This window comes from Xyrauchen texanus, chromosome 6, assembly GCF_025860055.1.
Source record: "Xyrauchen texanus isolate HMW12.3.18 chromosome 6, RBS_HiC_50CHRs, whole genome shotgun sequence".
Lineage (NCBI taxonomy): Eukaryota > Metazoa > Chordata > Actinopteri > Cypriniformes > Catostomidae > Xyrauchen > Xyrauchen texanus.
This window is the reverse complement of record NC_068281.1, coordinates 25,036,607-25,061,524: the sequence shown is the minus strand read 5'-3', so window position 1 is coordinate 25,061,524 and position 24,918 is coordinate 25,036,607. Positions and strand designations below refer to the sequence as shown.

The window sequence follows — 24,918 nt, the reverse complement described above, 5'->3', positions numbered from 1 at the left end:
TTTAATTTACAAACAAAACTCCAAGGGAATTACGAAACTACCAAGTCATTAAACCTTTCTACAAAACATCACCACGGAAAATGTTATTATTTAGTACTAACATTATGCAGATACTCCCTGCAAAGGAGAGCGGTCAAAACAAAATATTCAGTCATTAAACCAGTTATATTTAATTGGATTTAAGTTCTATGCAATATTTAGACAAATACGTGTAGCATGTACGCTACATCCGGCAGAACACAAACAGCGCCCCCTACCGTAAACCGGAGGCACTGAACATGACACTTCACAGTGAAGCAAAACGTGACTCCAGCCATTTACAGTACAACATTTTAGAAAACTTTATTTTCATGAAGGCTTTAACCTTCTAATACTTCAAACAAGATATCCAAAAATATGCTATTATGGTAAATAACACAGAGATATTAATGTGGCAAACAGATTCATAAATGGAAGATCGTTGAACCAAAGATCAATGTAACACACCTAGAGAGGCCAATGAAAATTTGCATCCAATTACTGTGCTATTAAAACACACACAAAAACAGAACAATCTGGAAACAATTAAAGCAAGATGCAAAAGTAGAAAAAAAACAAGGTAAGTGTTTAGGCCCACTAAGGGTTATTTCAACTAACATTTTTATTCTCTCATCATTTACTCAACTTCATGCCTTCCCAGCTGTGAAAGAATTTCTTCTGATTGCACACAAAGATTTTTAGAAAAATATCTCAGCTCTGTTGGTCCAAAAAGCACATAAAAGGCAGCATAAAAGTAAACATTAGACTCCAATGGTTTAATCAATTTCTTTAGAAGATAGGTGTGGGTGAGAAACAGATCAATATTTAAGTCCTTTTTTAACTATAAATTCTCCTCCTTGCCCAGTAGGTGAAAATGTGCACAAAGAATGCGAACTGCCAAACACAAAAGAATGTGAAAGCGTAGATTTACAGAGCAAAAGGACTTCATTAATTATCTTTCTTTCTTTCACCCACACCTATCAAATCACTTCTGAAGACATTGATTTAACCACTGGAGTAATATAGATTACTTTTAATCTGCCTTTGTGTGCTTTTTGAACCTTCAAAGTTCTGGCCATCATTCACTTGAATATTTCAGCTCTGTAGGTCCATACAATGCTTCTAAAAATCTTAATTTGTGTTCTGCAGAAGAAAAAAGGTCATACACAAATCAGGATGGTATGAGGATGAGTAAATTATGAGAACATTTACATTTTGGTGTGAACTATCCCTTTAAGAGGGCACAACAGTTCAGTTTACTCTGATGGAGTGTAAAGTCTTACACCATTTCCTTATCACCCCAGAATGGTTTTGAAAATCCTCATCACATCCTTGCACATGGGCACATAACCGTAATAGTAATTACAGTTATGTGTCCATTATTACACAATAATATTCCACATTATAGAATTATATTGTGCATGAAAGATTTTTTGAATGTTACTAGGATTTCAAGGTGCAGAACCAGAATAAATAACAATATACTTTATAAGACCTTGGGTAAAGTACAGTGCTAATCCTCCATATATCAGATCTTTTTAAGACGCATAATTGTCCTGTGAAGTGATGTCCTTCTTTCTTCTCCTGATAGGCACACACATTTAAATCTGAGTGGCAAGGTGCACTATTCTTTGAATTCCAAGAACTGCTGAAGCCTTTTTCGATGTTCTGTTGATATATTCACAGCGCTGAAAACAAAGAAAATCAACATGATTGAGCATAAGCATCCAGCAATGCACTGTGTACAGTATATGCCTGGCAAAGTTCAGAGACATGAATATTTTAATAGTTACATGGCAACAAATTCGACATCTTAATCATTCCCAGAACACTGAGGCACAGTGCTAAAAATGATTGGACTTACTTTAAGTGCTCTCCAAAAGTGGTAGTTATCCTGTATATAGATGTCTTTAGTGCAGCCCGCAGTGCAAATCTTTGAGTTTTGTAGGTGGAGTCACCCATACTGCAGGTAGTCCTCACAGGTTTGCTGGAGGCATGGGGGAGTTTAAACTGTCTGTCAACAGCCTGAAATAAATCAAATTAATAAACCAAATGATAATAATAATTAGACAGTCTCTAAAACCAACCTATCTGAATCTTGATCTAATCAGTCCATTAACACCTACAAAAGCTATGTTGCTTTACCTCAAGCAAGAATACCAAGCTGCTAAGAATGTTTGGTAATGTAGTCTGCACCACTCCAAACTGGTCCTCAGAGAAAGAGGCCACCACCAGATGAGACAGTCCTAAAAACAGATATCGCAAGAGATAAATGTAAATATTCACATATTCATATTAGATGGCATTTCTTAAAAAGGAAAACTATTTTCTGACCTTCGAGAGCCCAGATATGAGCTTGGCTATCAGCAAACAGAGCTTGGCTGGAGGCTTCTGGAAGCTTTTCAATAGAAAAAACTTTTTTTTAATATACAGAAAATACATGTTAAAATACTTTCAGGATTAGATATTAGGTCGGAGCATTGAATTAAATTAACTTTGTGTGACACCGCGGTCTCATGCGAGGACTCGCTATTTTTGATTCGTTATGCGCAATGCATCATTTAAATGAATTTAAGCCCATTGCATACTGTTCAGGACATTTAATTTAAGGGGTAAACTTCTGACGCACAGCAATTTCAGTGAACGGTTTCTATGGGTGCAGCACAACAAAAGCCTCTGGTAAGAAACTTTGCTGTCTTTTTCTGCATATCTCAGCACCGTTTTGTGGTCCATTCTGCATAACGAGGTGGCTAATTTTAGCTTATCACAGCCCACTAGGCCCGTTTCGTGGCTGACCCACCGGCCCGCTCGGTTCTCCCGATGGCCAGTCTGCCCCTGATCGGCCCCAAAGTGCATTGGCCCACTAGGAAAATGCCCGGTATGCCAGATTACCGAACCAGCTTGTCCACTGCATCTTCAGTGGCTCTGATGCCGGGAGTACATGAAGACTCTTTTGTTCACTTTTACAGCCAACAACAGAACACTTATGATGCTTATGAAGCTGAGACATTATTCTTCTCACTGTATCTGCTCCGTCACTTTAGAGCAGAAATGAAAACCATTCATTTTGACACACTGCTTTTGATTAATAGAAATATAAGAAAGAGGAGTGGGTGGACTTTTAACATTGTAGGGTGGTTGTGTAAACACACTGCAAACTCACATTTATGTACAAACGCCATGTAAAAGTGAATTTTGCATAATAGGTCCACTATAACATTAGTAAATGCATTCCTATATATTTACAATGCATTTTCACATTGGGAATAAATGTATTCATGCAAAAGCGGAAAATATTTGCTTTCAGAGGCTTTATATTTTGAACTGTTCTGAGACCAGTGTAGACAGACAGCACACTGGAGGTTAAGTCATTCAGTAAATAGGGAGCATTCTATAGCTTTCTATGCAGTGAAGTGCATTCACTCCAAAAATCCGACCAAAAGTTCAGTTTCAGGCTGCAGATGATGTTTTGACCACTCAACATGTTTGGCAGACATGGTGCTACAATGATAATCAGTACAGAGATTCTGAATTTTATAAAGATACATTTTAATTTAACATGGTAGGCAGTGATTTGATGATGCTGACCATTATTTTTTAATCAGAATTATTTATTAAGCTTTATAGAAAATCAGCTGTAATGACTATAACGTCTCAAATACATTAATAATTAACACTCCTGGACACATAATTAACAATTTGCTGAAAAAAACTTTCTATAGCTAAAAGACTTCATATAGCTTGTTATTCCTTACAATTTCACACCTTAGTCCTGCTGTCCACATATGTGGACATATATTTTTAGTAAAATTGCTTAGGTGCTACCAGTTACAAATCAAAAAGGGAAATGAAAAATGCACACAGCAGTCACATAGGTGTCTCAGTTGGTTAAGAAAATAGATATTGATTTTGAGGTATATCGTAATAGTATTAGTAGAAATATATTGTAACATGAGTTGACAAAGATTAAAACTTTGTAATACAAAGCAAAAAAATGCATGATGATTTGTAAAATTGCATTATTTTTATTTTATTAATTTTTTCATTTAAACTGGGTAAAATAGGACACAAAAATGAATCTAACAACTAGTGCCCGACCGATTTATCGGTTGGCTGATATTAGCCTTTCATGGATATATTGGTATCGGCGTATATGTTTTCCAATATGCGCAGATATTACAACTTTTTTCAGAACATATAATGCGGAAAACAATGCTTGGGGTGATTTTGAATTGGTGTCATTATGTAGTTTGTCCAGGAGAGTGCGCTCCGACTCCATCGTTTACAGATATGAGTTTACAGTGATTCTGCAGACTGTGACACCACTTAACGGAGTTAAGTAGTGTCATCATGGTAAGTTGCTAACTAGTTTGTGAAATACATACTGGAAAGTTAATAAACAATGACCCCATCATTTTCCCTTTTCAATATAACTAATATAACATTAACCTTGTCCCTGACAAGCACGTCACTCATGTTTATCACATCTGTTTGCTATGTTAGCCAGCTATAGTTTGTCAGTGCAGTCAGTAACATAGCAGATTTAAATGCGTCAGAGCATCTTTTTGCAGCTCAGCAGACAACAGTGCGGTGGTGGATTGTCTCTGTTGAGTGTTGATTTCACACTATGTTACCTATTTAGAGATGCAATGCTGGAAAGTAAATAAACAACATCCATCTTTAATTTCCATGACAACTAGCTTATAGCTAACTAGCTAACCACGTAGCTATTTTCATCCCTTGTCAGCTGAATGGAAGCTAATGTGTAAAAATGTATTCACCAATCTGTTTTGTTCAGTATTCAGTTTTGTACACCCTTCAACCAAACAATTCCAGTCATTGCATTTATAAAACGTAATATTTAGAAGTTTGGTTTTCCACCATTGAAAGTTATCCCTGAACATGTATAGCAGAATATAGTGTAACACTGCTGTTTTTCTCTTGTCTCGGCAGGTGTAAATGCGTCTTGTTTTACAACCTGCCCCTAATTGACCGGCAGTATTTAGCTATTTATTTTATTGGTATTTATTTATTTTCTCAGTGTTCATTTCTAGAATTTGTTGACAATGTCTAATAATAATCTCAAATATTCTTTGATAAAAATATTTGTTTAAGAAAGCAGTCTGCCGAGTACATTTGCATAGTCATATCAGTGCAAAATCAGTGCACAATCCACATAGAAAAGGTCTGTTTTCATTCTAGCTATATCGGCCACCAAATCGGTAATCTGTGAATTTCCCCCGTCTAAAATCAGTCTCAAAAATCCCATATCGGCCGGGCTCTACTAACACCTACAAACTAAACACACAACCTTCCACACACAGAGAGACAGAGACACATGGAAAGAGAAGACTAATGGTGTCTGTGCTAATTTAAACAAGGGCAGAAACTAGACACATGCATTTATGATTCCCATGACTAATAATCTATTGTGAAAGCATGCAACATGCAGCTTGAGACAGATCATCCATTCAAGTAATGTATGCTTAACCTTACCTTGTTAAATAAATACACTATCAGCGCCCGCTTTGCCAAAAAGCTTTTAACCTGAGCAGAACAATTGAGAGTATGACAGGAACATGAGTTAACATGTGTCTCTAGGCCATGTAATTGTATCTCTAGGCCATGTAATTGTATCACACTGAAACGTTAACTGGCCTTTGCCACAGCAACCGAACTGGACACGCAAAAGCTGGTCAGTTTTGGTTTCTATGGATACATGCTTGGAAACCAAGTAAGTCCCAAGAAATAATAAAGAATTAATTTACTGTTCAGGTAGAAGAAAGTAATGTAGTACCTGCTCTCTCCTGTTCTGCAGCCACTGGGCCAAAAAGCTGGGTTTCTGTTTGGCTGGAGGAGGACTAGGAACGGTGGCAGGGGAGGCAGAAGGACTTCCATTGGCCTGTGACACTGTCCAGTAAGTAAAATCCAAATGAGCTAGATTAGATAATACTGTATTGTTTACCATTTTAGACATTTGTCTTCAGCTTCTCACAAAGATTTATGAAGGAACAGAGGTCATTAGAATCACACAGAACTACATTAAATCAAATAAAATAAGTACCACAAAAAAAAAAAAAAAAGAATATAATAAAATAATAAATCCCTCTCCGGGAACCAGCACCTTATCGTGGTGGAGAGGTTTGTGTGCCCTTATGATCCTGAGGGTTGTGTTGTCTGGAGCCATGTGCTCCTGGTAGGGTCTCCCAAGGCAAAGTGGTCTCAGGTGAGGGGCCAGACTAAGAATGGTTCAAAAATGACTCATGGAAAAAACGGCAAGAGGAGGAGTTACCCTGCCCGAGGAAGCCCGGGCCCCTGTCTGGAGCCAGGCCCAGATGGAGGGCTCGCCGGCGAGCCTGGTGGCCGGGTTTGTCACGGAGTCCGGCCGGGCACAGCCCGAAGAAGCAACGTGGAACCCCCTCTACATCCCTTGGGCCCACCACCCATTGGAGGAACCGCAGGAGTCGGGTGCGCTGCCATATGGGCGGCAGTGAAGGCCGTGGGCCTCGACGGACCAGACCCGGGCAGCAAAGGCTTGCTCTGGGGACGTGGAATGTCACCTCACTGGGGGAAGGAGCCGAACTAGTGAGGGAGGTGGAGCGCTACCAGTTGGATCTGGTGGGGCTTACATCGACGCACAGTTTTGGCTCTGGATCCGTACTCCTGGATAGGGATGGACTCTATTCTTCTCTGGAGTTTCCCAGGGTGTGAGGCGACGGGCGGGTGTGGGGATACTCACGAGTCCCCGGCTGAGCGCCACTACGCTGGAGTTTACCCCGTGGATGAGAGGGTCGCCTCCCTACGCCTCACGGGTTGTGGGGAAAACTCTGACTGTTGTCTGTGCATATGCACCTAACAGCAGTTCAGAGTATTCGGCCTTCTTGGAGACCCTGAATGGAGTCCTGAATAGGGCCCCAGTAGGGGACTCCATAGTGATGCTGGGTGACTTCAACGCACACGGGAAATGACAGGGACACCTGGAAAGGCGTGATTGGGAGGAACGGCCTCCCTGATCTGAACTCAAGTGGATGTTTGTTATTAGATTTCTGTGCTAGTCATGGATTATCTATAACAAACACCATGTTCGAACATAAGGATGCTCATAAGTGTACGTGGTACCAGAGCACCCTAGGCCGAAGGTCGATGATCGATTTTGTAATCGTGTCGCCGGATCTGAGGCCATATGTTTTGGACACTCGGGTAAAGAGAGGGGCAGAGCTGTCAACCGATCACCATCTGGTGGTGAGTTGGGTCAGGGGTGGGGAAAGACTCTGGACAGACCTGGGAAGCCCAAGCCAGTAGTGCGGGTGAACTGGGAACGCTTGGAGGAGGTCCCTGTCCGTGAGATCTTCAACTCACACCTCCGGGCGGAGCTTTTCAGGCATCCCCGCGGAGGTTGGGGACATTGAACCGAGTGGGCAATGTTCAAAGCTTCCATTGCCGGCCGCAGTGGAGAGCTGCGCCTCAAGGTTTTAGGTGCCGCAAGGGGTGGTAACCCTCGAACACCGTGGTGGACACTGGTGGTCAGGGAAGCCGTCCGACTGAAGAAAGAGGCCTTCCGGATTTGTTGTCCCGGAGGTCTCCGGAGGCAGTTGCAAGGTACCGGCAGGGCCCGAAGTGCTGCGCCTCGGCCGTGAGGGAGGCAAAGCAGTGGGTGTGGGAAAAGTTCGAGAAGCCATGGAGAAGGACTTTCGGTCCGCACCAAAGTGCTTCTGGAAAACCGTCCGCCACCTTAGGAGGGGGAAACGGGAACCATTCAAGCTGTATACAGCAAAGATGGGACGCTGTTGACCTCAACCGAGGAGGTTATTGGGCGTGGAAGGAACACTTTGAAGAACTCCTAAATCCCAACACGCCTCTATGGTAGAGGCAGAGCCGGAGGATGATGGGGGATCAGATTCTATTTCCCTGGGGAGGTCACTGAGGTAGTCAAACAACTCCGCAGTGGCAAAGCCCCGGAATTGATGAGATCCCACCAGAAATGCTGAAAGCTCTGGATGTGGAGGGGTGTCATGGATGACACGCTCTTCAACATTGGCGTGGAAATCTGGGACAGTACCTAAGGAGTGGCAGAACGGGTGGTGGTTCCCTCTTCAAAAAGGGGGATCAGAGAGTGTGTGCCAACTACAGGGGTATCACACTTCTCAGCCTCCCTGGTAAAGTTTACTCCAAGGTGCTGGAGAGGAGGGTTCGGCCGATTGTCGAACCTCAGATTGAAGAGGAACAATGCGGTTTTCGGCCCTGGTCGTGGAACGACGGACCAGATCTTTACTCGCAAGGATCCTGGAGGGGGCCTGGGAGTATGCCCATCCGGCCTACATGTGTTTTGTGGATCTGGAGAAGGCGTATGACCGGTCCCCCGGAGAGACTGTGGGAGGTGCTGCGGAGTACGGGGTGGGGGGTCCTTCTTAGGGCTGATCCAATCCCTGTACGCCCAAAGCGAGGGCTGTGTCCGGTCCTCGCACAAAGTCGAAGTTCATTCCATGTGGGGTTGGTCTCCGCCAAGGCTGCGCTTTGTCACCAATCCTGTTTGTGATATTCATGGACAGGATATCGAGGCGTAGTCGGGTGGGGAAGGTGTGCGGTTCGGTGGGCTGGGGATCTCATCGCTGCTTTTTGCAGATGATGTTGTCTTCATGTCATCATCGGTCCAGTGACCTTCAGCTCTCACTGGATCGCTTGGCAGTCGAAAGTGTGAAGCAGCTGGGATGAGGATTAGCACCTCTAAATCTGAGGCCATGGTTCTCAGCAGGAAACCGATGGAGTGCGTACTCAGGTAGGGAATGAGGTTTTGCCCCAAGTGAAGGAGTTCAAGTACCTCGGGTCTTGTTCACGAAAGTGAGGGACAATGGAGCGGAGGTTGGCCGGAGAATCGGGCAGCAGGGGCGGTATTGCACTCGCTCTATCGCGACCGTTGTCACGTAAAAGAGAGCTGAGCCGAAAGGCAAAGCTCTCGATCTACCGGTCAATTTTCGTTCCTACCCTCACCTATGGTCATGAAGGTTGGGTCATGACCGAAAGAACTAGGTCAGCGAGTACAAGCGGCCTAAATGGGCTTCCTCAGAAGGGTGGCGGGCTTCTCCCTTAGAGATAGGGTGAGGAGCTCAGTCATCCGTGAGGAGCTCGGAGTAGAGCCGCTGCTCCTTTGCGCTGAAAGGAGTCAGTTGAGGTGGTTTGGGCATCTGGTAAGGATGCCCCTGGCCAGCCTCCCTAGGGAGGTGTTTCAGGCACGCCCAGCTGGGAGGAGGCCTCGGGAAGACCCAGGACTAGGTGGAGAGATTACATCTCCACACTGGCCTGGGAACGCCTCGGGTCGCCCAGTCAGAGCTGGTTAATGTGGCTCGGGATAGGGAAGTTTGGGGCCCCCTGCTGGAGCAGCTGCCCCCGCGACCCGACTTCGGATAAGCGGTTGAAGATGGATGGATGGAATAAATCTTAAAAACGTTGCAATTCAACAGAATGTAATTTAAGTAAATAATTAAAAACTCCATCCAAATGAAATCTTCCAAGTGCTTCCCAATATTCGGCTTTGTTTGAATAATTTGATGTCCATTGTGAAAGTGTTACTTGTAGTTCTTTGGATAAAACATCTGCTAAAAGACTAAATGTGTCCCGATCAGAAAAAATTTAATAAAGGACAAGCAATAAAAGCTCTCTATTCCAAGTATATCTGAGTTTTTGTAAAAACCAGCCAAGACCACAACAAGTGTGCTGCGGTAGGACATTCCATCAATCACTTGGTTCAAATTTCTGCGGTATAGGCTGTGATTGTGTCACCAAAGAATATGGACAGACAAATGTCTTGCCACTGGAAATTTGTTCTGTCATACTTGTTGGTAACAGATGGGCAGGTTTGAGTATTTCTGTAACTGCTGATCTTCTGGGATTTTCATGCACAACAGTCTCTAGAATTTACTCTGAATGGTGCCAAAAACAAAAAAGATCCAGAGAGCGGCAGTTCTGTGGATGGAAATGCCTTGTTGGTAAGAGAGGTCAACAGAGAATGGCCAAACTGGTTTGAACTGACAAAGTCTATGGCAACTCCAATAACCGTGCCGTACAATTGTGTTGAGAAGAATAGCATCTCAGAATGCTATTCAAAGAAGCGGGTTGGAGCTGTTTTGGCAGCATGAGGGAGACCTCAATAAGAAAGATAGGTGTTTCTAGGACACAATATTAGGCAGGTGGCTTTAATGTTGAGGCTGATTGGTGTATGTTAGGCTGTGTGCCTCACCTGTGGAGGCACTCCATAGTTTGGGGCCTCTCCTCACGATCTGGGGGCTCTGCACAGTGCCAAACCAGGGAGACTGGGGTTCCTGTTTGCCAGACAGGTGGCGAAGAGCAGGGGAGGAGAAAGGGCTGTCCAGATCTGGGGTGAAAGGAGGAGTCAGCACACTGTGCCCCATCGATGACTTAAGGAAGACTGATCCAGGAGTCCTGAGTGGCATATTTGGTCGCGGTGTCTCAGGTAGATTCTCTTTACCTGATATCACTGCAGAAAAAAAGGGCAGTTTGATTTCTCTGGTATGTTACCATGGTCAGTGCTAATCTTATGTTTAGGATCATATTGTTGAATATTATTCAAGCAGTCTTACCTGAGCTGGCTGTAGAGCTGGATTTGGTGACACTGCTGGCAGAATGAGACTTGACTCTGCCGTTAGAGGCAACTGCATCCTGATGAGCCACCAGTCTGTGTGTCAGCTCACTCAGCAGAGACAGACATTCCTTACTGATCGCATTCCAGTTATGAGGGTGACCACCTACATACAGATGTTACCAGTGATGAAAAGGAAGGAATGTTTTTAGAATTCATTGGTAGCTGGTATGGAGGAATACGATTTTAAATGTTACACAGAAATTATATAGTTTGTACCTGGCTGGCTCAGACTGAAGACTTCCAATCTACGTGGGGGAGAATGTTGGGATAACAGAGCCAGGTCCTGCAGAGCCAAAAACTGCAAAAAAAACAGTTTTTGGGTCATAACCAGTTAAAAGAATGGTTCACCTGAAAATTTTAATTCTCTCATAATTTACTTTTTTTCTTGTGCAGAACACAAATTATGATTTTTAGAAGAATATCTCAGCTCTGTAGGTCCATTCAATGCAAGTGAATGGTTATCAAAACTTTGTTGTTTGTTTGTGGCTTAACGCCATGCCAGATTCTATGGCACTTTTAAGGGTTGCAACATCCAATCGATAAAATCATAAAAAAATTATATCATTGACAACGAATTTCATTATTGATTAGTTGGATATATGCAGCCAGCACGGAGAAGCTCTACCTGTGATGTCACTTTACAACCCAGTGAAAAGTAGGGGTGTTAACAAATCAGCGATCTGCATCGTTGATATCGATTCAACACATAAATATCGATATAGACATTTTTTTTAAGATGTCAGTCACATCCATAACCTTATTACATTAATTTAACATTAGGAGCGCTAAATACGCTTTTCATGTGGGACACGGATATGCGCAGGATCTTTGAAGACAAATTGTGCTCTGCTATCCATGCGGATCCGTGCGAGCACGTCAACTGGGCGCTCCTTAAAATCCGAGCTCTCATGACAAACGCAGAGCGGCTCACATGCACGATTAATTCAGGCTTCCATCGATTTTGTTGTGCATGCAACACATTTGAATTTGACATGAGAATTAGCTATTTTAAAAGTACCATGAAGATGAAATGTGGGACTTCGATATATATAAAAAAATCTATTCTAGAATACATCTTATGGACTGATGAAACTTTTGCTTCACTATGATAAAGGACTGAGTCCATCAATAGATTAGATATAACTAATATTATATCATGAGGGGTGCCAGAGGCTTGCAACATCCCTGCAAGATCTATAAAAAAAGCCCTGATCATCACAGTTAGGTGCACAAATATTAGCCAAAATCTAATTTTGCCAAAGTAAAAAATGTCTCTTCCTAATATATCTTTAATATATCTTTAATCTGTTTGAGACATTTGAATTGTAGATGTTTACTTATCAATGTAATGACTCCCCTGCTCTTACTTGAACCAGCACTAAAGAAAGCATGACCATACCATTTCTTCCCAAATTTTTCAGCTTCCTGCGGGGAAAGATGCGTTTCTTGGAGAAACACTATACCAAATTTATTTCGCTTAAGAAAAGAAATAACATTCCTTCTTTTTATGGGGTGTCCCAACCCATTCGCATTCCAAGTAGAGAGAGATACTCCACTCATATTAACATCTGACATTTTGACATGTGAGAAAAAATTTATAGTGTCAAAAATACAATTATAAAGACCACATTTCACATTAGTGCAACAATCAACCACGAACTTTCCCCAGAACAAAACAAACAGAAAAAAGAAAAACATGCACAGTAACCCTGCATATGACACCGCCAACAGCATTCATCTCTCTAAACTCAAACAGTCCACTTAACTGTCCAAGGTGTGTTCCCCCACCAAACAAGCTCCAGCCGATAGCAAAACCAGTACAAAAAACAGGCCATTCAGTTCTTCTGGCAGTCAAAGTCATTCCAATATCCCACACGAAATATTCAACAAAACCAACTCCAGCCAACAGGAGGCATAATTACCCAAAACGAGCAGATTAATCCACAAGCTGTCCTGAAAAAATAATATTACACAAAAACTCCAGTCGCTAAACGGAACCAGCACAAAAATAAATTAAAAAAGGTGCCCAGTTTCCTCGGAGAGTCAAGTCTATGTTCAGTGAGACAGGTCCACTAGGCGGCAACATGAAAGTCAGCAAATGCTTACTAACTCCAATGTCTTTATGTAGGATAATGCTTGTGTAACACTTGAGCAGGGAGGCAGACGAGGAGATGCGGATCCAAATGCAGTTAAGAATTTATTAAATAAACAAATAAGTAAACACAAAGGAACAACCCTCAATGGGGAAATAAAACATAAAACTGAAAACTAAACACGATGAACACAAACAGAGAACTCAGGCAGGGAACACATACCAGGCTAACAACATACCTCCATTAACAAACAACGACTGACAGAGACTGAACAAACAGACAGGGTTTAAATACATAAATGTGGGACAAAGGGGCCAATGAACAAACAGGACTCAAACAAGATAACAAGGAGATTAACAGAAACCAAAGGCAAATTAACAAGGGCAGGTGAAAACAATGAACAGTGAACACGAGGGAAAACAAGACTGTGGAGCTACAAAAGGGACAAAAGTGAAAACTAAGGAGTACAAAAGTGACAAAAATGGTAAAGAAAAGGGCAACAGTGGAACAAGACAGGGTATACATAACAGCTTGCAATAGCCATGTAAATTCTCTATGGCCATCCTTAGCATCTATTCTCAGTTTGGTCGGAAACATCAGAGCAAAAGTGATCTTCCGTTAATGTAAGAGAAAATAATGTGGTTCTTCCAAGAAAGCTTTCCTTTACTCCTCGCTCTTTATCGGATGATCTCAGAAATTTGGCCAGAATTTATCAGGGCCTGTCTCCCTCAGTGGATCTGCGAGCAAGAACTCTGTGACCTCGCTTGATTTCCAGCTTATGGCCTGTTATGTCGAGCAGACTCGGGAATTGCACCATATCTCTGCCTTCATCCTACTCAGGAATTCCAACAATTCAGACGCTGTTTCGTCAATTACGAACACATTCCAAATCTATCTTGGTCACTGGCGGATTAGCAGATAATACCCTCTCTAATGACTCCAGATAATCGACCTCTAACAATCTTGAAACCAATTCAGAGAATTTCCTCTCTATGGAAGTGATCGATCGACACATTACCGCCAGATCCTCCAAGTCTGCAACAACCTTCGTCAGCATTGCCAACACATTCATCAATTGAATTTTTTGGACATATTGTCTTCCTTGAACATTTAAGAATCAGGGTGTATCGAATCTCACCAGTTTATGACACAAATAGTAATAAAACTAGCAAACTGCAAACGTTCACAAGTCTGCTCCTCGCATAACGTCACGTGACATATCATTTTACTCTTTTTGTCATCAAAAATCTATGGCGATAGTTACGATAGTGTTTTTTTTTTTTTTACCATTTCTTAATTTCAAAATATTAGTCCCTGGTGTGTTTTGGGCTTGTATATTTTTAAAAGTCCCATGTTATGCACCAAATAATCAGTTTTTCTTATTTTGGGGATTCTGTTTGAACAATAAAATGCCTCTGGTATTTTGTTAATCAAGCATTTTGTCTCACTTTCTTTTTAATGTGTATATAGCATGTGACAAGGCTAAATACTTACGACATTATATAACAGATGACCTGTCTGATAGGGACATTTACAGACAGTGTCGTATGATGTATGCACAAGCTAATATGTTGATTTTCAAATTTAGTATGTGCTCAGGATCTGTGAAGACTACACTTTTTAGAGCATAATGTACCTTTATGTGTACTGCCCATTTGTGGGGGCACTACAGAAAGAGCAGCAGAAACTCAATGTAGCGTATAATGATGGAATGAGGTTGCTGCTTAAAGTGCCACGATGGAGCAGTGCAAGCCAAATGTTTGTCAGTGTAGGCATGCTCACCTGCTGTGCAATGTCATGTACATATGTCTGTGTAGGTTATCAGACTCTGCAAACAGTATATTTTCAACAATGACGAACCCAGCACTAAGTTCAGTAAGGTTCTTCTCCAGTATGTTGAAACATTGGCATTTTAGCTTATATGTAAATGGGTGATATTGTGGACTATGTCTGTTTTTTTTCCTCTTTTATTTGTTTGTTTTATTGTTTGTGTTTTGGACCATGTGTGTCCTTAATAAAGCTTTGATTGATTGATATGCAAAACAGTTCCTTTCCATTACATGTAAAACTTAAGTACTGTTTATTAAAGAGTAAAATGATATAAAATGAGTAAAACTGATATATATAACCGATATTCAGTGTAAATATATACAGTATATATATATCTCAATTATATAGCATAAAAGTAATTTATACGACTCCAGTGTCTTAATCAAGCAATCTAATCGATTTTGGGTGAGAATAGACCAAAATATTACTCCTTTTTCACTGTAAGGCAAGATGGTGTATTCTAACCCAAAACTGATTAGATCGCATCAAAAGACATGGATTAAGCCACTGGAGTCGTATAAATTACTAGATGGCGCAATGTGTAATAGAGTTTGAATTCATGATCGCATAGGAGACGGCAGAGGTGAATAAGGAGTAATATTTTGGTCTGTTCTCACCAAAAATGTATTAGTTTGCTTTAAAAGACATGGATTAAACCACTGGAGTCATATGCAATACTTTTATGATGCATTTATGTGCTTTTTGTCATTTCAAAATTTTGCTCACCATTTTCTTGCAATGTATGTACGTACAGAGCAGAGATATTTTTCTAAAAAGTCATTCACGTCTAGGATGGCATGAGGGTGAGTAAAAGATTAGATAAATTACTTTTTTGGGTGAACTCTTTCTTCAAGAAGAAGAAAAAAAGCTACAACATCTGCAAAAAAAGCCCATCAATGAAATTTTAAGATCTCTTTTCAGGGTTCCCACATGTTTTAACCAATGCATTTGCATAAATATTTCCATTGTTCGTATTAACAGGATTTAAAAAAAGAAATCCTTTCATAGAGGGTGTACTAACACAGAGCCATTTCTATCCAACAGTTGAACATTGCTAGAAAAATGTATACATACTATGGAAATGTCAAGTCATATTTTAAAATTCTCTGATACTTGATCACCATTGTGTTGTGCAGAAGAAAAAAAAAAAAGTAAAAACAAAACTGACCCTCATGACTAAAGTGTTCTTCTCAGACAGAACTTTGGGCAGACACTGCTCTGCATCCTCAGTAAATATAGATTGTACTGGAAAACTGTAGGCCTGATGGTGCACAAACATTAATCAGAGATTATTGCAAAATCAGGTTCTTGAGAAATGCCTTTTTTTTTTTTTTTTTTTTTTAGATATCCAAGAAATATAACTTTATATTTATATACCTCTGTGACATAGATCCTGAAGAGAAGCACTGTCATATACCAGGTTAGGTACAGGAAGGTGCCACAGATCAACAGGTAGTAGAAGAAGGAGAAGTCTAAAAGTCCAGTCAATGAATCCAATGGTTGAAGAGAACTATAAGGTTGTAAGGAAAATGAATGTATGTATGCATGAAAAGTTGTTGCTACTTGTTTAGTTAAAATGGTAAATATATTAGTTATTTCAGGCAGTCTTAATCTTCAAATCTGACCTGTCTGTATGTAGATTAAGTGTGCTGGAGATCCATGCCTTGGGAACATACCCTAAAAACAAAGACAACATTCAAATAATCAACTTCTCCCATTAGATTCTCTTCAAGAGGATGTATATTTGATCTTCAGTATAACTTACCGAAAAAGTAATAGAGGACGGCGAAATTCCTGGCTGAATACAAGGACTGAATAACACTGCACTTCACCACCATGGGTAGGGAGCCCTTGAAGCGGAGGTACTTATGTTGCTTCAAAGCCAATGTGACAAAGACAACAGTTGATTTCACATTAATGATTCAGTTAATTCTCTATCTAATGTAATAGGAGACTTTGCAATTATCAGCACAGCCAAATCCTTAATTGATACTTGACAATATGATATTTAGCAACTGTGGTGAATAGCCAAGTACTTACTTGTATGGGTTGAAAGGACACATAGTAAATATTCTGAACCACTCCCAGAAAACTGTGACTGTATCCCATGAAGGCTCCAGTCAGGAGTAGGAACAGATGATACTCATTCAGACAGGTCACTAGTTCACCACTAAAGTAGGCAACATAACATAAGGGACAGTTATTATTATTCATGTAATGTTAAATACCAAATGCCGGCAGAAACTGCTCAGGAATATTTAAAGTCATCTTATGCATTTTAGAGGTGCACTTGTCCTACATTCGGGCAAGACTGACCTCCTGGTAATTGTGGGGATAAGATTACTGACAGCGTTAATTGAAAGAACTTAGTTCTTTCAATTAACGCTGTCAGTAATCTTATCCCCAAAACTGCATATGTGTCATTCGCCTTGCCTGTGTGGAATGACAGGAATACCTAGAATGCAATTAAAGAAACAAGATTCAGTGAGGTTGTTCTTTGATGGACAAACAGAATCAGGTCATGTCATAGACCCGTGGTTCCAAAAGCGGATGATGGTTAGGGGTGCCACAGAATCTCTGCTCAGTTCACTGATGTTAAAAGTACTGGTAGTATCGGATACTGACTGAATTCCCAGGCTGTTTGACTATAGACGGCTGCTTTCAAACACTCATATGTCTGCTCGTGCTCTATAGACCATTTCAAGATGGTTTAAAGAAGAGACTTTTTTTTTTTGTTCGTTTAACATTTCCTGCTAGTTGTGCAGCTTTTCATTAATCCATATATGAATTTTCCTTACAACCTTATAGTTCTCTTCAACCACTGGATTCACTGACTGGACTTTTAGACTTCTACTACCTGTTGATCTGTCACCTTCCTGTACCTAACCTGGTATATGACAGTGCTTCTCTTAAGGATCTATGTCACAGAGGTATATAAATATAAAGTTATATTTCTTGGATATCTAAAAAAATAAATAAAAATGGCATTACTAAATAACCTGTTATGCAATCATCTCTGATTACTGTTTGTGCATCATCAGGCCTACAGTTTTCCAGTACAATCTATATTTACTGAGGATGCAGAGCAGTGTCTGCCCAAAGTTCTGCCTGAGAAGAACACTTTAGTCATGAGGGTCAGTTTTGTTTTCTTTTTTTTTCTTCAGCACAACACAATGGTGACCATGTTCATGGGATTTATCACCCTCCGAAGGGCACTTTGAAGGGAGAACAATCATGATAGTCAGGCTGCAAGATCGCTTCAAACAGAATTTCCAATAAAAAATATTTTAAAAGGGAGTTCCAAATTACCCTTATTTTTGAGCCTTTCAAAGCTCTCGCAGAGGATGGTAAAGTCTTTGAAGTGCATAGGGATGATTACTTCTGAATAGAACGCACCATTCATAGTGACTTCAACACGATTACTAAGCTCTGAAAGTCATTTACTTATACATTTAGTCTATAAGCAGATTCTTTTATCCAGAAGAAAGAGACAAAAGCATTTTAATCATTAAAAAATAAATCCTATCCTTGTTCACGGTGACACAGAAAGCTTAATTGATTAACACAGAAACGGCTTCATTGATTATAAACATAGACAATTTAGCAGAGACATTTCACTTCTATTAAAATTAATGGGAGAAACTGAAACTCCCAGCGGATGTAGAAAGTCCTGCCTTACAGGTAAATGAGCCAATTGCCTTTTAGATACAGACATCAAAAAGAGAAAAGTACTCACTGTCCTTGGCTGGACAACTTTAGTAGCTTTAAGCTCAATAGATTTCAATGACACGTCTCTTTCAGACTAGTTCTGATTGCATTGAATCAATATAAATATATATATATATCTATATCTCACAGGTATAAAGTAGATTTATTTAGCATTAGATAACGTTTTTAATGTTTTAATATTACATTAGTTTTTAAATATTTAATTGGTGCTGTTCCTGAAAAGCCTAAAACACTATTTACATTGTTCTCTATTTTATTATTGGCTCTTGAATAACATCTTTAAAAAGCTAAAAGCAATGTTTACTAAGAAACACTTAAAGGCTACATTATTTTAATGTAATTTGTACATTTTTTCAATAGCATATTTGTTTATTTATTTTTCAGTGGTTTGGGTGCCGTGGGCAAAAAAACACTATAAAGGGGTGTTGTAGTTTAAGGATCCACTGTCATAGATCAATGCACATAACCCACCTCTCACTCCTGCAGGGAGTTCCTAGAGTGCTATAACGTCCGCCAATTATTACAGAGGCACACCACATCACCAGCATGCCCATGGTACAGTACACCAAAGAGTGGACACACTGTCGTGGGTGAAGCACCGTCCACATGAGTGCCACACGTGAACACGGAATGGAAGGAACCACTAAAAGATGTACAAATAGATAGAAATAATTAATCAGCACTCAATGGACCTTAATCAGGGCAGACATCATATTTAATTTACACAAAATTGAAGGCTGTGAGGGATATCCATACAGTCCGTTCCTGAGTTTTTTCAGTTCCTGGAATTTTTTTAATGTTTCATTTTCTGAATGATTAACAACAAAGTAGGGGCTGCACAATTAATCAAATTTATAATGGAAATTACAATTACAGCAAATACAATTTACTAATTGTAAAAAGTGTCAATTTTAGCAGTACATGTAGGTCATGTTGCATCAAACTTTTCTATTTAATCTTCTATTTAACCTGTGTTTTTGCTGTGGTTGAGGATTGTAGCTAATCACAGACAAGTCACAGCAATTACAATTTTTGTCATAATCGTACAGCCCTACAACAAAGTACACAATAATACAACAGTGGAGCAAACAGTACATCAAATCCTCACAGCCTCCAGTTCATTCAGGTTAAATTAAATATAAATCTACCTTGACTGAGGTCTATAAATACAACGAAAGAAAACATTACCATACCACTCAAAATAACTCATGTCATGATCCTAAACAGAACAGTAGTTTTCTTTAGAGAAAGTATTAATTTGTCCATCCAAAAATAACAAATCTAGCCAGGTTCTTCTCCGGTTTACGCACATGTGTAGAACTCCATGTTGAAAATGCCAGTCATCAGAACCACTCCACACAGCACGACAAGAGAAAAGATGGTGCTTGAGGCAGTAAGAAGGCTTGTGCATTCTGAAAGCAAGGTTTGTGTTGATCACCAAAGTGGAATTCAAATATTTACATTATGTATATTGGACAGTTCAGACAGACTAACATTAGCCTAGTTTCCATCCTCTTCTCACGCTGTTTTGTTAAAGTGAAACAAACAAAAAACAAAAAACAGCAAAGGGCAAAATATTTATGCCATCTTCTGCCTGTTTCCATTCAAATGGGCTTTTATTGATAAAATTGGGGTGCGTGATGACGTCATGCCTAAAAACACCTTGTCACATAAGTTTTGGTTTATCGCAAAAGAAATCTGCCCTTAAGCCGTTTCCAATGTTTTTTCCTTTGAAGTTTTGGTAAAATGGGGAGAGTATTGAGACATTCATTGAAATTAGCCAGCTTACTGTCATTTTAATTTCACAAATAAATGCAAACAGAAGACGAGGAATTGCATTCAAAGGGAGCAGTTGCCCTTCTGATAGGACTGTAATATTGGTCCTGATGTTGCGCCTTTTGCAGGTTGCCAAAGGTTCCGACCAGAAAGTGAATCATCGTGGCCCTTTTCAAGCTGGCAACCTACACCAAGTATTGGGGGAATTTTTCGTCTTCGTATAAGGACCATCCATCCATGTGTTTATGCTGTGTGCTATTGAAGAAAAAAATATGCTGTGTAATATCAGGGTTTACATATGATACATTACTGATATTCAATAGGCTATTTTGAACAATCATCTAAAACATTGCTATCACAACTGCATTATGTCCCGCAACTTTGAATGACCAAATTAACTTGATTGTCATCTAAAACTAATTTTAGTGTCATAATGCAATTTACATTTTTCTGATGAAGCTCAGGAAATGCTATCCGAGGTAAAGAGGGATAGATTTAAAATATTTAAAAGTTTTCAAATGTTCAAAAGCTCGTTTTTTTTTAATTGAAATTAGCATTGGACAAATAGTTCTGCTTATAGTCTTGAAAAAGTCTAGAACATTCCCAGAATGTCATTCAGTAGACTTTTTTCATCTACAGAACTGGGTAAAGCTAATTTAAGTTTGTGTAAAGAAAAAGCACATATATAAATATAGGTCTAAAAATATTATTTGGCAATTCATTTTTTGATTTAATGCTTTATTCACTTGGTAGGCTAATTTATTTAATTTAATAATTTTTTTCAAACGTTAGTGCTCCAAAACAGCAAACTGAAGCTTTTCTCCAAGTATTGTGTATTTATTTTTAATTTAAAACATCTTTGTGCACATAAATGATGTTTGTTTGTTATATTTTATGTGGGCTAATTGCATGACTGCAGTCTATTATTTTGAATGGTGTGGAAAAGAAACTTTATAAAATAAAAGGATGGCTACTGCAATTAAATTAATCACAAACAGTGGCCATTAATTTGTTCTCAGTCCACTTGTCGATGTCCATGATACAATTCTGTTGGCAGTCCTGGAAGTGTCAGGTTTTGCAGTTATGCCGTTAAAATCAATCCATAATCACGTACAATAAATTGGCTTTCAAGGATGTATACCGTCATCATGATTAACAGGCTATTGGGGTAAACTCTGTCATGTGACAATACATTTTTGCGTTAATGCCAATTTTCTTGACATAAAGTGTTTCAAAAGAAGTTTTTTGCGACATTTGAAGTATCGACTAGAGTTAAACTGAAAATATTATGTCGACACTTGTGATATTTTAGCGATAATTTACGTTTCCATCAGCTTTATTTTGGTGCGCTAAAACATTTTTTCCATTTAACTCTAGTGTATAAACTCTATGTCGATACATCAAATGTCACGAAAACTGGTTTGGAAACACTTTTTGTCAAGAATATTGGCATTAACGCAAAATTGCAGTGACAAGTTATACATTCTTGAAAGCCAATTTATTGTACGTGATTATGGATTGATCTTAACGGCATAGATCCCATACCGCAAACATGACATTTCCAGGACTGCCAACACAAATATTTTGTATCATGCACACTAACAAGTGCACGGAGAACAAATGAATAGCCACTGTTTGTGATTAATTTAATCTCAGTAGACATCCGTTTATATATTAAAGTTGCTTTTCCACATCATTCAATGTAAATACACAATACTAGGTGAAAAGCTTCAGTGTGCTATTTATTTTTTTTGGAACACTTACATCCCAATTCTATTAAATGATTGTTTAGTTTACTTTTGAAAAAATGCCAGCAAAATTCCCTGTATTAAATTAAATAAATACCTATACATGCCTTTTTTTTACACAAACTTAAATGAGCTTTACCCCATTCTGTAGATTAAAACATCGGCTGAATGACAGTCTCAGAATATTCTAGACTTTTTTCAAGACAATAACTATCAGATCTATTTGTCCAATGCGGAGTTCATTTTCAGAAAACAAGCTTTTGAAAATTTTTAAACATTTAAATATTTTAAATCTATCCCTCTAATGACACTAAAATTTAAAAGTTAATTTGGTTGCTAAAAGTTGCGGGACAAATATGTGGGACATAATGCAGTTGTGATGGCGATGCTTTAGATTAGATGATTGCTCAAAATAGCCTATTATATATCAGTAATGTATCATATGTAAACCCTGATATTACACCGCATCAATCTTTCTTTAATAGCTGTGCACACAGCATATACACATGGATGGATGGTCCTTATAGGATGACTGAAGTTCCCCCAATACTTGGTGCAGGTTGCAAGCTTGAACAGGGCCATGACAATGCACTTTCAGGTCAGAACTGTTCGCAACCTGCGATAGGTGCAACATCGGGACCAATATTACAGTCCTATCTGAAGGGCAACTGCTCCCTTTGAATGCAATTCCTCGTCTTCTGATTGCATTTATTTGTGAAATTAAAATGATAGTAAGCTGGCTAATTTTAATGAACGTCTCAATACTCTCCCCATTTTACCAAAACTTCAGAGGTAAAAAAAATTAGGCGAATTAGCGATAAACACACATTTATGTATGAAAACAGCTTACGGGCAGATTTCTGTTGCGATAAACCAAAACTTATGCGACGGTGTTTTTTTTTAGGCATGACGTCATCACGTATCTTAATTTTAACGATAAAAGCTCATTTGAATGGAAACAGAAATTAGAGGGCATATTTCGCATAAAACCTTTACGCATTTGGATGGAAACTAGGCTATTGTAATTAAGCATGTACTTAGGAGACACTCTTGCCCATTTTCCTCACCTGAAATCCACTGGATAGGGTGAAAAAGGCTAAATCTACTGAAGAACACAAAGAGCGCAGTTGTCACAGGTAGGAGAATCACTGACCATGCAATACTCGCCACCGCCCTCCATATCACAACCTGTAAATAAATATTAAGCGAATTTAGACTCAGTATATATACATTATACACTCCACACACAACTTTGCTTTTTAGCCTGAAAAAAACACATCATTCTACCATTCTACTCTAAACTTTGTATTATTATTATGTACAAACAAGCAAGAGTACACACAAACATGTCACTAAAGCATTATTCAGTGCAGAACAACCCACCATCACACCGAAAAGGTGCAGAACATGTATTGTATTACACTCTGATGACTAACCACTACCTAGTTGTTTTCAGTCGAGTTCTCGAAACCATTACATATTTGACCAGTCTTTACCTTTCTTATGAACCAACAATTGTGTTTGAGGGAAAACATTTTGTCACGCTTGTGTCAGTCCCAAAGCACTCGTGTAAAATCCATATAAACATGGCAAAAGTGAGAGCAATACCCGCGCTACAAATTCGAAGGACCTCGTAAGGACCACTGCGAGTGTCTAACTTATCGCCAGAGTAAAATAACATTGAGCTTAACGGAATAGTTCACTCAAAAATGAAAATTGTCTCATTATTTACTCACCCTCATGATATCCCAGGTGTGTATGTATTTGTTTGTTCCTTAGAACATATTTGAAGAATTATTATTTATTTATTTTTTTAGCTCAGTAGGTCCTTAAGGTGCAAGTGAATGGAGATTTCTCTTTTGAAGGTCCTAAAATCACAGACAGTCAGCATACACTTCATCCATATGACACCAGCTGTTAAATAAATGTCGTATAAAGCGATACGATCGACTTTAGTGTGAAAAAGATAAAAAAATTTAAGTCCTTTTAAAACTCTTGCTTCCAATCGGCAGCATCTACGCATGTGACGTAATCGCATTGGCATTTGAGGCACATAAGTACTGACGCACGTGGAGCACACATTGAAGAGCAGCAATGTTTGATTTTAGTTTAGATCTGTTTTTATCTGTTTCTTTACTCACAATGTTGTGTTTATGTGCTTATCCTGGATGTCTCTACCGAGTGTGATATTACCTTTGTATCCATGGCAACGTGAATACATCGCAAGAGAGACCGCTTGGACTCCACCCTCTCCTGAAGCGTTGGATTATCGTTAAAAAGTTTTTCTTTCGCAACGAAAGCAATCGTACTGCTTTAGAAGACATCAGTTTAACAGCTGGAGTTGTATCGTTGACGTTTATTATAACTGTCTGTGAGTTTTGGCTTCAAAAGAGAAATCGCCATTCACTTGCATTTTAAGGACCTACTAAGCTAAGAAATGTTTTATTTACTCTTCAAATGTGTTCTGGTGAAGAAAGTCCTACCAAAGTCTTTCTGCTGCCATCTTTGGAACGCTCTCGGGAAGCTATTTCTAGTCAGCTCCTATCTACTTGAATGGAGAAAGACCAAAATCTCTGAAATGATTGGTCAAGATTACAATCAACAATAAAATCTGACAATATTGGACTCATAAATTGTGATTCTTAACCTCATATTATGCTAAAAACGCGATTTTCCTGGCTAGTGCATGCACGTTCTAGAGTTGATTGACAGGTGATATCTGTATCTAAAAGATGATTGGCTCTTTCAACTGTAAGGCGGGACTTCCTTTCTACATCCGTTGACCGTTGGACGCTAGAGCTCCTTGGTTGAGCATTCTAATTTCTACCATTCATTATAATAGAAGTGGCCCATCTCAGCAATTACATTTATGCATGGCAGACGCTTTTATCCAAAGCGACTTACAGAGCCTTTATTACAGGGACAATCCCCCCAGAGCAACCTGGAGTTAAGTGCCTTGCTCAAGGACACAATGGTGGTGGCTGTGGGGATCGAACCAGCAACCTTCTGATTACCAGTTTACCAGTTATGTGGTTTAGACCACTACACCACCACCACTCCATGTGGT

The 24,918-nt window shown here is 39.5% G+C and overlaps 1 protein-coding gene across 2 annotated transcripts; it reads right to left on the bottom strand.

Moving 5' to 3' along the window:
• Window positions 1-63: 63 nt before the first annotated feature.
• On the bottom strand, window positions 64-23,489 carry LOC127645170 (nucleoporin NDC1-like). 2 transcript variants are annotated; one of them, XM_052128683.1, is made up of 18 exons: window positions 23,348-23,489; window positions 22,919-23,039; window positions 19,638-19,739; window positions 18,799-18,970; window positions 16,639-16,768; window positions 16,364-16,472; window positions 16,224-16,275; window positions 15,976-16,108; window positions 15,767-15,859; window positions 10,892-10,973; window positions 10,614-10,778; window positions 10,253-10,510; window positions 5,816-5,928; window positions 5,515-5,565; window positions 2,353-2,416; window positions 2,164-2,264; window positions 1,883-2,043; window positions 65-1,706 (listed from the first exon to the last, which is right to left on the bottom strand). In XM_052128683.1, exons 1-18 carry the CDS (start codon window positions 23,384-23,386, stop codon window positions 1,643-1,645), a joined length of 2,010 nt encoding a protein of 669 aa, XP_051984643.1. In that variant the 5' UTR covers window positions 23,387-23,489; the 3' UTR covers window positions 65-1,642. The 2 variants fall into 2 exon arrangements, with proteins under 2 accessions (XP_051984644.1, XP_051984643.1); XM_052128684.1 differs by lacking the exon at window positions 5,515-5,565 and having other exon boundaries at window positions 64-1,706.
• Window positions 23,490-24,918: the final 1,429 nt, after the last annotated feature.

Coding starts and splice junctions, on each gene's coding strand:
- LOC127645170 (XM_052128683.1), bottom strand. CDS start 23,386: ATGTTTTCCCTCAAACACAATTGTTGGTTCATAAGAAAG. Junction 16,109..16,223: donor CTTAATCTACATACAGACAG/GTCAGATTTGAA, acceptor ACAACCTTATAG/TTCTCTTCAACCATTGGATT. Junction 5,929..10,252: donor ACTATGGAGTGCCTCCACAG/GTGAGGCACACA, acceptor CTTACTGGACAG/TGTCACAGGCCAATGGAAGT.